This window comes from Podarcis vaucheri (genome assembly GCF_965113315.1).
Source record: "Podarcis vaucheri genome assembly, chromosome: Z".
In the NCBI taxonomy this organism is placed as follows: Eukaryota; Metazoa; Chordata; class Lepidosauria; order Squamata; family Lacertidae; genus Podarcis; species Podarcis vaucheri.
The window spans coordinates 4,962,773-4,976,910 of record NC_138758.1 but is presented as its reverse complement, the minus strand read 5'-3'; the positions used below and the strand labels follow the sequence as shown (position 1 = coordinate 4,976,910).

At 41.8% G+C, this 14,138-nt stretch overlaps 1 protein-coding gene across 1 annotated transcript in view; it reads right to left on the bottom strand.

The window, feature by feature from the left end:
- Positions 1-13,403, bottom strand: part of CD40LG (CD40 ligand) — a 29,607-nt gene extending 16,204 nt beyond the window's left edge. Inside the window, exon 1 of the mRNA XM_082207319.1 lies at positions 13,153-13,403. Within this exon, the coding sequence (XP_082063445.1) occupies positions 13,153-13,302 (150 nt within the window). The 5' untranslated portion in view covers positions 13,303-13,403. The remainder of the gene's footprint in view (positions 1-13,152) is intronic.
- Positions 13,404-14,138: the final 735 nt, after the last annotated feature.

Below are 14,138 nucleotides of genomic sequence, written 5' to 3'. Positions count from 1 at the left end.
GAGTTGTTAGAGGATAAAGAAGGAAAATGGAAACTTAAAGACTGATGAAATAAGAGAACATGTGCAAGATTGGTTGTACTATCGACAATTAAAAGAGATATTTAAAGAAGATAACAAGAAAGGTTTCAGTTATACAGTATCTAGATTCCAGAAAGAAATTGCAGATGAAAAATTTAAACCATTAATAAAGATGTATAATATCTAGAATGGGAGACCAAAGATGAGGAGGTAAAATCTACAATGATCAAATGGGCACAAGATATAGCACATAATATACAATTAGAGGACTGGGAGAAATTATGGAGAGTAAATTTGAAATTTACTGATTGTATGTTATTAAAAGGGAATTATATGAAAATGATGTACTGTTGGAATATCCCGCCAATGAAAATGGCCAAAATGTATAGAGCAAACTCCAGTAAGTGTTGGAAGTGTAAAGAGAAGGAAGGTACTTTTTATCTTCTATGGTGGAATTGTAAAATAGTTTAAAATTATTGGGAAATGAAATGAAAAAAATGTTTAAGATAACTTTTGTTAAAATCCCAGAAGCTTTTTTGTTAGGAATTTTAGGTCAAGATTTGCCAAAGGAAAAACACAGACTCTTTATGTATGCAACAACTGCGGCAAGGATGGAAAAGCGATAAAATACCAACTAAAGAATGGCAAGAAAAACTTACAGTATATGCCGATATGGCAAAACTAACTGATAGACTACGAAGCAAGGACAAAAAATCCTTTAAAGAAGATTTGAAACCATTTTTGGCTTATCTACAGAAACAATGCAAAGATTTGAACTCATTAGCAGGTTTCGAGTTAACATTTAGAAGTAACAAAATGTACATAAATTATAAGATTAAAAATAAAAAAGGTGAATTGAAAGGTAAAAAGCAGGAATTGATATTATGTAAAAATAAACCAGAGAGGGAGGTTGAGGGAAGTCTGGGGGGGAGGGGAGGGACTATTTGGCAATGATGAATTATGATATTTGCTATAATGATATTCTGGGGGAAATGGAAAACTTAATCAAAAATATTTACAAAAATAAAATAAAAATGTGACACCAGAGGGCGCGGTACAGCTGTGAACCGGCATCAATGGGAAATTGCACTGAGAGATATATTACAGGGGGTTTTATTAGTGTTTTTTATAGATCAGTGTAGATCCAGCCATGGTTTCTTGGGGAAATACTTTCTGTTTCTGGTATATATGGACCTTTAAGAAAGGATGTGTAATAGGCCAGATAAATTAAGTCTTATATAACCATGTCCGTAATAATAATAATAAGAAGAAGAAGAAGTGCAGGTACAATTATGAAGAAGATCTGCAGAAGGGACATGGAAAAGAGTTAAGAGCCTTGGACATAAGATCACCAGGTTGATGGACTAGATGGAATGGACAAGAAGGACTGACAAAACCAGAGACCAGGAAGAAGAGACGGTGGATGAAGATTGGCAGAAAGTTTAAAAATTCATTTAGAGAAATATTGCAAAATTAACGACTGTTAGGAAAATCTTGGAATGAAACTATTAGGCTTTAGTAGAAATGTTATAAGGAGTTATGTATAAATAAGCTTTTAAGTTCTAGGGGTTTTTATGGTAAGATAAGGCTAAAATAAATTAAGACAACTAAAGGACAGAATACAGTGAAAGATGGAAAGGATTTGCTGAGATAATTAATAATCAGAATACAAAAAAGGGAGGTGTGAGGAGATCGAGGAAATAAGTTAATGAAGATAAGGGTATGGGAATATTGGATTTGTTTTTAAATTTATTTTTTTGTTCTTGTTTTTGATTTTGGTGTATTGTATGTTTGGTACTTTTTATTGATTTGTATTGTTTAATCTCTTTTTTCTTTGCTTTTCTTTCTTTTCTCTTTTCTGTAACTTTAAATTCCCAATAAATATCATCAAATAATAATAATAATAATAATAATAATAATAATAATAATAATAATATCTAATAATAATAATAATAATAATAATAATAATAATAATAATAATAATTCATTTTTTGTACTTGCCCACTCTGGGCAGCTTCCACGAAGACAAAAAATACACTAAGATGTCACACATTAAAAACTTCCCTGAACAGGGCTGCCTTAAGATGTCTTCTGAATGTCAGGTAGTTGTTTATTTCCTTGACATCTGATGGGAGGGCGTTCCACAGGACGGGAGCCACTACCGAGAAGGCCCTCTGCCTGGTTCCCTGTAACTTGGCTTCTCGCAGCGAGGGAACCACCAGAAGGCCCTCGGAGCTGGACTTCAGTGTCCGGGCAAAACGCTGGGGGTGGAGACGCTCCTTCAGGTATACTGGACCGAGGCCGTTTAGGGCTTTAAAAGGGGTGATCCCTGTTTCCCTCACAGAGCAATGGTTTCCAGAGAATTCCCTTGGGCGAGGGATTGGTGTTTAAACCATTCTGGATTTAACTGGGTAACAGTAGGGTCAGCCCTTTTCAATAGCTACAAATCCAGCTCAGAGTAATGTGTGCTTAACCCTTCTGATTTCACTGGGAGTGTCGGAGGGGAACATGATTGATTCCGTTGGGTTATGGCCACAGCTTGTTCATGATGAATCTGCAATCATTTGAGTTTATACTGAAATCCTGAAAAGGAAGTGGGTTTCTCTCTCTTTCTTAAACAGTCAAAACCCTTACGAGGGTTGGATTAAGGGTGAGTGTGAGCTATCAGGGCACCTATGTTTCTGTAGGGCAGGGGCACAGCCGGCCCAAGACATTTTGGCACCTGAGGCTAACCACAAAATGGTGCCCCCCTCCCTGTCAGGGAAGAAGGGGCAAGTGAAGATTTACATCAGGAACAAGCAGGGAATAATGATCTACATCAGGATCTGCCGCCCCTGTGTAAACCACAGATTAGGAAATATCCCATCAAATCCAAAAGGATGACAATGTGCTTGAAGGCAAGGAGAAAGCTTCCTTCAGAAAACTGGAGCCTTGCAAAAATTAAAAGAAACCGAAGTAGTCATATTTAGCACATAAGAAGAATGGGGGGAAATCCATAGTAGGGAAGTTCCTTGCTAAGGGCCAACAAAATAATGAGGATGCTTTCAAGTTCTCCAGAACTCACCATCAGTCAAAGCAAGGAATGAAGACAGAGTTGGGTTGTTGTAAAAAATGGCCCTTTAGGTACCCTGGTCCTAAGCTATTGAGGGCTTTATGGCTATAACACCATGACAGTTTCTTCCTCCCACCCCCCAAGCCACCTGCCAAAAATAAAAATAAGCAAAAATCCTGCTTTGCTCAACAGCCAGCCTGATAAAGAATTTTGGAGAACTCAAAAGCTCGGTCACACATTTTGGTGGGCCCCAAGAGGATTTTAGACTTGCCCAGATGTGTAGGAGGCAAACAAACTAACAAAAGAATTTAAGGAGCATTCTTTTCTTTTTTTTTAATGACCACCACTAAACATTTATTTAAATATGTGAAAAACAGGAAATCAAAAACAGGCAGTTGGACTGTTACATGACAAAGGAGTGAAATGCATGCTAAAGGAAGATAAGGAGGTTGCAGAGAAACTGAATGAATTATTTGAGTTTTTCTTCACTATGGAAGATTTTCACACCACCCACCTCAACTGGTGTGTGTGTGTGTGTGTGTGTGTGTGTATGAGAAGGATGTCTAAAGAACTGAGGCAGACAAAGATGACAAAGGATGGAATTTAATGGCTCAGAGACAGATTAAAAATTAAAAAATATCACAGAGTCCAGATGGCATCTATTCAAGAGTTCTTAACCCAAATATAAACTGCTGATTTTCTAATCACGTGGTATGGGAACCGTACTTACAGGGTTGGACTAGAACCTGGGAGAAAAGGGTTCAAATCCCAGCTCAGCCATGAAGCTTATTGGGTGATCTTGGGCCAGTCACTTAGCTTAGCCTATCTGGGAGGGTCGTTATGGAGACTATGCATGCCACCTGGAGCTCCTTTGGGGGGAAAGGTAGGATATAAATGCATTCAATCAATCAATCAATCAATCAATTGGTATCAATATTAGAGGGTTGCACTTGGAAGGTAGCCAGCACAACGCCGTTTTTAAAAGAAAAAGAGAAACATTGCTGGCTGGTTAAGTAGCTTAACCCCTATTAAATGGTTGGGAAGTATTATTTAAAAAATTGTTTGACTTCACTGCAAAGACACGCTCCTCAATTGTCTCCTGAGACAGACAGATGCCAACCATATTATTAAAGATAAAATTGTTAAGCATGTTGAAGAACAAGTCTTATTGCAGAAGAATTAGTATGGCTTCTGCAAAGAGAAGTCCTGCCTCATCAACAATCTGCAGCCTTTTTTTTATACGTTATAGGTTTTGAGGAATGATTTGTTAGATTTTATACCAGATGATCCCTCATTAGTTGTTCCTGAGCAAATTTAGTAAGAGAACAGAATGTCTTTTGAAAGGGGTAGAGAGGCTGATTCATTTATCAAGTCCTAAATGATTTGGGAGCTAAACACAGTGGAGTAGCATGGGGGCCAAGGAAGGTCATAGCCCCAGGCAAAGAATACTGAGGGGGGCTTAACCAGGTGCTCCCATGACAGGCTCCGTCACCAAGACCACGTGGCTGCCACATTCTGGAGCCATGGGAACATGAGCTGTGCCCGGGCTGGGCCTTCAGGGCTGTGCAGTGGCTTCTTCCCCATGCGGCCAACAAAGGGACACTTGCTCCTGGGCGGAACTCCTGCTGGCCAGAGCCCAGCCCTGGCCCACACTGGCCCTTCCCTGGGACCTCTCTGCTGGTGTGTCTCTTTAGGCAAGGTGTACACCCCATGGTGGGAGCAATGGAGAGGACAGTCACCCACTCAGCCAGGACCTGCCAGTGCCCATCCTCGGACTATGTGGCCAAGGAGAGGCAGACAGGCAGGAAGGGCTTCACTTGGTGTCTCAGCCTGTTCTCTGTCACCCTCCGTGAAAGGAACTCCAGCCACCACTCCCCCCACCTGAGATCTTGCCAAGCGAAGAGGGTGAATGTGGCAACTGGCATGGAACCTCCATGAGGAATGGCTGCCAAAGGTGTACAGCAAGGTCCACTTGTTGCCTACCACGCAATGCCATAAGGAGGTTAGAGGGAGCGATCATTGCCTTGCCCCGGATGCTGCCAACCCATGGTATGCCACTGGCTAAACATATACCTCTTCACTAGGGATGGTGGAAGAAATTCAGTTCAGTACATATTTAATGGTGAACCTGCCTAATCCACACTTTCTGACACACAACCAGCTTTTGAAATTCGCACTTCTCTGAAATTTATGATGCAATTCTCTGACAAACCAATGCTTAGAATATAAGTGTGCAGGAAAAATACAGATGTTAGTGAAAATAACATACTGACATTTAATTATATAGGGAAAAATTGCTTGCTAAAATGTGTACATTAGTCAATATTCCATACAAAAATGTGTTTTCAGATAAATTCACCCTAAAATGCTGGTGAACTTTCATGAGGATTAAAAAAACAAAAACAAATTGCAAATTGCTGCAGAAATATGATTTTAAGAATGGAAAATGTGAAAGCAGGAGAACGGAAAGTGACAGATCCATCCCTAGTCTTTATTCAGGCTATTGAAAGTGGCTGGTTTATTTCAGAGAAATGTCCAACTATTGTACCATCTCATTTTGTTTTGTACCACCATTATGTATAAGCAATGTTTATAAACCTCCCTGAGTTAGGGATTTCAGTTCCCTGTGTTTCCAATCCTACATTTACTTCTACACGTCTCTAAATCAGTTTGTAAATTTATTTATTTTTAAAGGTCCTCATGATAATCCATCAAAATTTTAGTGTGAATTTCAGGCACAGTTTTTGTATGCAACTTTGCTTAATGTACACATTTTTTGAACAGCAATATCCCCACATATAATGCATTTTTGTATGTTTTCTTTTCTTTACTAATATATGCATTTAGATGTGCACTTCAATAGATATACCTGGGCTGCAGAACTGCGTTGTAAAATTCAGATTTCAGAGGGCGGCTGTGATCCTCTTCACATATTGTCTCAGAAAGTGTAAATTGCAAAGGTTGGCCTTTATATGCAAACTGAATCAAATTGCTCCCCCATCCCTCCCCTCATCTTGCATGGGATAGAAGCATAGTACAGTGGTACCATGGGTTAAGAACTTAATTCATTCCAGAGGCCCCTTCTTAACCTGAAGCACTACTTTAGCTAATGGGGCCTCCCGCTGCCACTGTGCTGCCGGAGCACGATTTCTGTTCTCATCCTGAAGCAAAGTTCTTAACCTGAGGTACTAGTTCTGGGTTAGTGGAGTCTGTAACCTGAAGCGTCTGTAACCTGAGGTACAGAAATATTTTTAATGTTTAATATTTTTATCTGTATGGAGCAAGCTTTTCTCCTCTCCACATTCTGTCTCCAGCTTTCCCTAAATGGCACCATCAGAGTAAGACTTTGGGGCAGACATTGTGGTCTGCAAACAGCAGAATGAGCAGAAAGGGCCCCCAAGCGCATCAGGACAGGCACATCATGTTTTGAGGTAAGTAAAGCACTTGTTTTAAGTACGTGAACTTAAAGCAGTCTTTTGACCACCCAAAATGTGATTAAAATCAGTATGTAAAATTACCGCAGCAGACCACTGCTTTCTCCAGTGGGTTCTCGCAGTTGCCACTGCAGTGCCCCCATTTATGTGAACCAGCCGCTGGTCATGATCCACCTGCTGATGCCCAATGTTCCAGTCATCCATTCTGTCTGTGAGCACAGAAGTAACTACTTCATGTTCTGGAACACAGAGCTCGTTCCCTTGGGATGCTTGGAACTCCTGGTGGGTCTTTCTCCCGTCAGAGTCACACGAGCGAGTTGAAAGAGGTGGGTTAGAAACACAAGAATAGGGATGCCAGCTTCAATTTCTCATTTTTCTAATATTAAGTTCTTCACATTTCCATATCAGTTCGCATTTTTTAAAAAGACTTTATGAAAATTCTTAAGCATTTTGGTGCAAATTACTCCAAACAGCCACATTCTTGAATGCAGTTTTGTCTAATGTACATGTTTTTGCAAAGCAGTTTCTCGTAACATAATGCATATATATATATATATATATATATATATATATATATATATATGCTTTCGTAGATTTTCACGGGTACAGGAATGCAGGTTTTGGTGTCTTCGGGTGTCTTCCCGTGTAAGAGTCTCTCCACAGACATATTACAGACTCCATCCAGTAGCCAAACTATAGTGGCACCCCCGGATGCTGCACCCCCCTGCAATCCCTACACAGATCTGGCGGGCACAAGGCACAAAATCACAGCTCGCCCCTATACACGAAGCCAAGCCAGAGCACAACTAAATGCAGCACAGCCATCTTCTCAGAAAAACTCTTCACAAGCTCAAGAGGTCAAGACACGAAAGCTTTAGCAACTAATCTACACTTAATGACCCACCCAGTGGTATTCAGAATATCACTCATGAAATCACCCAAGATATCCCTCAAGTAATTAAGGAACAAAAGAAGAAAAGGCACACTAATCTAGGAACTTCCTCTCTGCCCAGAACGTTGGAGGCTATACACCACACCCCTCAACAGTATTTATAGGAACTCAAACACCAGATTCTGCTCTGTTCCAGTAACAAGAAGCCAAAAGCACCAGCCTGAAGATGACGAGTGAGACCTCGTCGAAACGTCGCACAGACACCCCGACTCTTACACGGGAAGACACCCGAAGACACCAAAACCTGCATTCCTGTACCCGTGAAAATCTACGAAAGCAATATATATATATATATATATATATATATATATATATATATATATATATATATATATATATATATATATATATATAAAATTTATATTTACTTGGCTGGAGAACTACATTGCAAAATTCAGAGAAGTGTGGGTTGAAAGAAAGCTGTGTTTCACTGTGTTTCAGAAAGTGCAAACAAGGTAGGTTTGCATTCAGCTGCAAACCAATTTAATTTCTCACTTTCTCACCGGTCTTTACTGAAGGTCTTCAGAAGTGCCCTGCCATAATTGCAAAAGACTGGAAAGGTGAAAATGGAGGTTCAGTGCAAAAATGGGCATCATTTTATCTGGCCAAACACTTTGGCAAAGAAACTGAACAAACAAATATGAGTTTCAAGAAAGGCTGGATACAAGAAAGACTTTGCAGCTTTACAAAATAATGTTTTTATTCAATAGACTAATAAGCAAAGTGGCAAGGGCTTATTCCATCCCTGGATGGCTAATTCCAGTCACAGACACATGGCACACTATAGACTGATACGCTATTATGCCATTGCTGTATAGCTCTGTTGGTTAGAGCGTGGTGCTGATAATGCCAAGGTTGCAGGTTCAATCCTTGTTTGGAACAGCTGCCTATTCCTGCATCTAAGGGGGTTGGACTAGATGATCCTCAGGGTCCCCTACGCACTCTACAATTCTATGATAGATAAGAGGCAATACTTCTATACTCATGAAGCGAACTAAGATTTCTTCTCCACCTACACTCGCAGAGGGAAAAATGGTGTACCACATCCTTTCCTAAAATAATAAATGCTTTGGTGTGTGTTTGTTTTTTTAAGTGCCTTGTTGAATCAGACCAAGGGTCTATCTATCCTAGCCTTCTTCCAGCAAGGACCTGCCAGATGTCTCTTAACAGCTCACAAGTAAGAGCAGGAAGTCCAAACCCCTGCTGTGCTGCTCTGCTGTGACTACCTAGGAACTGGCATTCAGGGGCAGACTGCCTCTGATCATGGAGGTTTCACCTCGTAATGGGAATTGTGTGTGTGTGTGTGTGTGTGTGTGTGTGTGTGTGGAGGAATTGTGTTTGAGGCTGCAAAGTGTGGGGAGGGTTTAACCCTTTCCTCCTCTGCCTTATCAGTTTGCAATTTTTTTCAAGACTTTATGAAAATTCATAAGCATTTTAGTGCAAATTTCTGCTAACAGGCACATTCTCAAATGCAGTTTTGCCTAATGTACGTGTTTTTGCAAACAATTTCCCCATAATACAATAGAGTTTTCTGCATTGTTTTCTCAAATATACTGCTTTTTGTGCAGACAGCTTGGTTGAGGAACTGCACCACAAAACTCAGGAAAGTGCCCAATAGCGAAGGAGTGCTTTGTTTCATTTCACTCATGTGTTTGGGAGGTGCAGATGAGTTAGATTTGCATTAAAATGTGAAGAAGAGAAATTATCACTAGTCCCCAAATACAAATGTCATGCTCAGCACTGTGTGAAATCTGGCCCCAATATTTATCTATTTAAAAGCATTTATATACAGCTTAATATTTCAAAAATCTCTGAGTGATGGTTAGAGCCATTGATATGCTTCCTTTCCCCCATTAATCTATCCAATCCCCCCCCCACACACACACCCTAAAGCTAAGAACATGAGCAGAACCTGTTAGATCAGGCCAAAATCCCACCTAGTCTATCATCCTGGTCAACTAAATGAAAGTGAGACCTGCACTCAACAGCACTCCCCACACTTGTGAGCATTAGGGCACAATGGGTCCATTCACCGAAGGACAGCTGTGGGCAGGATTCCTGCACTGTAAGGGTTTGGACTAGATGACCCCTGGGGTCCCTTCCAACTCTACAGTTCTGTGATTCTAGGATTCCTAGCAACTGCCATGGGGGGGGGCATACACCCTCCAATACAGGAGATGGTGCATAGCCATTGTGCATGAAGTGTTGTATCCCCCAAGCTTGTGGAACTTCCTCCCAACTCAGATTGGACAACCACTCTCCTTGCTGAAGTTCAGGCGCATGGTAAAGACTTTCTGATACCAGCAGGCATTTAAAGGAAGTGCTCAGGATTATATTATTTTTCCGTTATTTATTTATACTATTTATATACTGCTCTTTATCCAAAGATCCCACCATCATAATCATAAAAGCACAATACAGAGCATAATAATACGCAGCATAAGGATAAAATGATCAGTGGCTCAGAGTGCCTTCGGTCAGCCGCGGTTGGTGACCCAGCTACACCCCTATCTGGACAGGAATAACCTAACTACTGTTGTCTATGCTCTGGTAACCTCAAGGCTGGATTACTGCAATGCGTTATATGTAGGGCTGCCTCTGAAGACGATTCGGAAACTTCAGTTACTGCAGAATTCAGCTGCCACGTTGCTCACCAGAGCACGACAGTTGGAGCATATTACACCGATCCTGGTCCGACTGCACTGGCTACCAGTTAGTTTCCAGGCCCAATTCAAAGTGCTGGTTTTGAAAGCCTTAAACGATTTAAGACTGCAATACCTCAAGGACCGCCTCTTTCCATATGAACCTACCTGGACCCTGAGTTCATCTTCTTGAGGCCCTTCTTCACGTGCCTCCTCCTCCTCAAGAGGTCCGGAGGGTGGCAACACGAGAACAGGGCCTTCTCTGCAGTGGCTCCCTGTCTGTGAAATGTTCTCCCCAGAGAAGCTCACGTGGCACCTTCATTATTTTTATTTTTATTATATATTTTGTGGTTTTATATTTTGATTTTGTTCTGTGAAACACCCTGAGACCTCTGGGTATAGTGTGATATATAAATTAATACTGTAAATAAAATAAAAACCATAATAACAGGCCCCCCCCCAACATAAGTATTTAACAGGCCATAGATTGCTTAACATGGGACGCGGGTGGCGCTGTGGGTAAAAACCTCAGCGCCTAGGACTTGCCGATCGAAAGGTCGGCGGTTCGAATCCCCGCGGCGGGGTGCGCTCCCGTTGTTCGGTCCCAGCGCCTGCCAACCTAGCAGTTCGAAAGCACCCCCGGGTGCAAGTAGATAAATAGGTACCGCTTTATAGCGGGAAGGTAAACGGCGTTTCCGTGTGCTGCGCTGGTGCAGGCTCGCCAGAGCAGCGATGTCATGCTGGCCACGTGACCTGGAAGTGTCTCCGGACAGCGCTGGCCCCTGGCCTCTTGAGTGAGATGGGCGCACAACCCCAGAGTCTGTCAAGACTGGCCCGTACGGGCAGGGGTACCTTTACCTTTACCTTTAGATTGCTTAACGGCCATAGGCCGTTCTCTAGGGAGAACATTCCACAAACGGGGAATTTGGTTTTATGATTAATTTTTACTATTGCCTTATAGTGTTAATTTATGTACACAGCTTACAAATGCTAATGAAAAACACTGGAAATCAACAAAGGTTCCTATGTGGGAACCTTACAAATGTATGGAATGTTGCTTTTTCTGAACATCTGGTCAGATCCAGACATGTAATCTGGGGTGAAGCCAAATCAGACAGTTCTGAGGCAGACTGCTTCCCATTTTCTGATTATATAAATTGGGAGAGTCATATAAGCAACTCCTCCCGCGACTCACTCCTCATTGCAGCAGTGCTACATAGACGTGTCTTACATATTCAGTTACATACAGCAAGAGTCTTACATATGACTCTTGCTAAATGTAACAGCATGTCTATAACATGTCCATAACCAAAAATGCACCGTCTGTGCTTCTGTTACTGCTTACATGGTTATGTGTTAGTTTGCTTCTGCGGCAAAGAAATAAAAATTATTATTTTAAGAAGGAAGAAATGCCAATGATTAAAACTCTTTAAATAAACTAACTAACTAAGTATGGCTAATAGCCGCTGAAGCCTCATGAATTTGTCTGATCATCTTTAAAAACACCCAAACTAGCAACATCACTACATTATTGAGGGAGTGAATTCAATAGTTTTGACTATGTGAAGGAGGACTTTGTCTCTCCTGAATCTTCCCAACATTCATATTCATTCATTCATTCATTCATTCATTCATTCATTCATTCCCTCCCTGCCCATCTGGCTGGGTTTCCCCAGCCACTCTGGGCGGCTTTCAACAGAACCTTAAAAACAGAATAAAACTTCAAACATTAAAAATTTCCCCGAGCCAAGCTGCCTTCAGATGTCTTCTAAAAGTTGGATAGTTATTTATTTCCTTGACATTTGATGGGCGGGCGTTCCACAGGGCGGGTGCCACTACCGAGAAGGCTCTCTGTCTGGTTCTCTGTAATCTCACTTCTTGGAGTGAGGGAACCACCAGAAGGCCATCGGAGCTGGATCTCTGTGTCTGGGTTGAACAATGGGGGTGGAGACATTCCTTCTGGTATACTGGGCTGAGGCTGTTTAGGGCTTTAAAGGTCAGTGCCAACACTTTGAATTGTGCTCGGAAATGAACTGGGAGCCAATGTAGATCTTTTAGGACCAGTGTTATATGGTCTCAGCGACTGTTCCCAATCACCAGTCTAGCTGCCGCATTCTGGATTAGTTGTAGTTTCCGGGTCACCTTCAAAGGTAGCCCCACATATAGCGCATTGCAGTAGTCCAAGCGGGAGATAACCAGAGCATGCACCACTCTGGTGAGACAGTCTGCGGGCAGGTAGGGTCCCAGCCTGCATACCAGATCAAACTGGTAGACAGCTGCCCTGGACACAGAATTGAACTTTGCCTCCATGGACAGCTGTAAGTCCAAAATAACCCCCAGACTGTGCACCTGGTCCTTCAGGGGCACAGTTACCTCATTCAGGACCAGGGAGTCCCCCACACCCGCCTGCCCCCTGTCTAAATTCTAGCATGAGGGCTAGAGAAACATTCTGCCTCTTCACTTTTTCTGCACCACGCTTAATTCTTTATATCTCTATCACTTCTCCTCTTAGTCATATTTTTTTCAAAACTAAAAAGCTTCAAATGTTGTAACCTTTTCTCAGAGGAGAATCGTACCACCTCCTTGGTTCTTTTGACTGCCCTTTTCTGAACATTTTACCAGCTCTACAACATCCTTTCTGAGGTGAGGTAATGACATCATAGCATTTTTTCAGCAGCAAATTGCCCCAAATTAGCTACACATGAAGATATCCTATTATCTATCTTGACTCTCACCTTGGTCTTTGGCTGGATTCCAGCATTATGAGAAAGAATGGGGGGGGGATCTCTCTATTGACTTTCTCTACATAATGCAAAACTTTTATATATATATACGTACATCTATCATATCTGCCTGCTATTTGTTTCCCTCTGGATCTCAATTTGCTGGTTTAAAAAAAGACCGCAGATCCTACAACTTGGAAGTCTTGACAACCATGGTCTGCAGCAGTAAACCCTGAAGTTGTTCTCACACTTGTGAAAACCCTTCCTTCTCAATTTGGCCCTTCACTGTCCTTACAGAGTGACACCAGAGCAAACGAGGAAGCAGCCTTACCTTGTCCACCTTCATGTGAAGATATAAGCCAAAAAGCACTGTCCCAACGAGCTGTGCGATAACGAACACTGCCATCAAGCTTGTGAAGGCTTTCATGGTGAAGCCAGCAGGTCTTGGGGTTGTGGATGGATAAGGCTCACCAGAGTCCATGTGTCTCTACCTCCTGAATTCTTGCGTCTCTGAGCCTCTTGAAAACCACCTCGCTACTTACTCTGCGCAAGACAGCAACAAGTGCTCGCTCTCTCTCTCTCTCTCTCTCTCTGTGTGTGTGTGTGTGTGTGTGTGTGCCTGCCCACCTCTTCCTGGGGAGGAAACTCATCTTCCATTTGTTCACACTCCTCTTCCACAACAACAGCGACAACAAAGTCATTTCCTGAATTCATCGTTTGCCATTCGCTTCCATGGGTTGTCACAAGTTCCTCCTCCAGCAACTTCATTCTTCTGCCCACCCCCCACCTTTTCCCCCTATCATAGACAGACTTTTTTTTTTCTTTCCTCTTCACGCACACCCCAACCTCTTCCTGGCTTCAAAGAAAGAAAGCATCAGTGACTAAGGACGGGCAAGTCTGTCAATTCTGGGTTCAGTTTCTCATTTTTCCCATCCAACACTAAATTCTCCACATTTCCACAATTTTTGTTAAGTCCTTGTGAAAATTTGTTGGCATTTTAGTATGAATCGCTCCTAGTACATTCATATTTGTATGACATTTAATGTACACATTTTTGCAGAGCAATTTCCCCTAATGTAGTGCATCTTCACAATTTTCACTAAAAAAAAATTATGTACACTTTACCCTAGTGTCTGCAATTTGGAACACATTACTTGCCCAAAGAGCTGCATGACAAAATGTGGAGAATTTCAAAGAATGGCTGTGTTTCAGAGGTCATATGGTTTCAGAAAATGTGAATTTGCTAAGTTTGCCTGGATTCTGTTTCCCCTCCCCCTCCTTATTTATGGCAGCCTTTTCCAAGATGGGGCCCTCCGT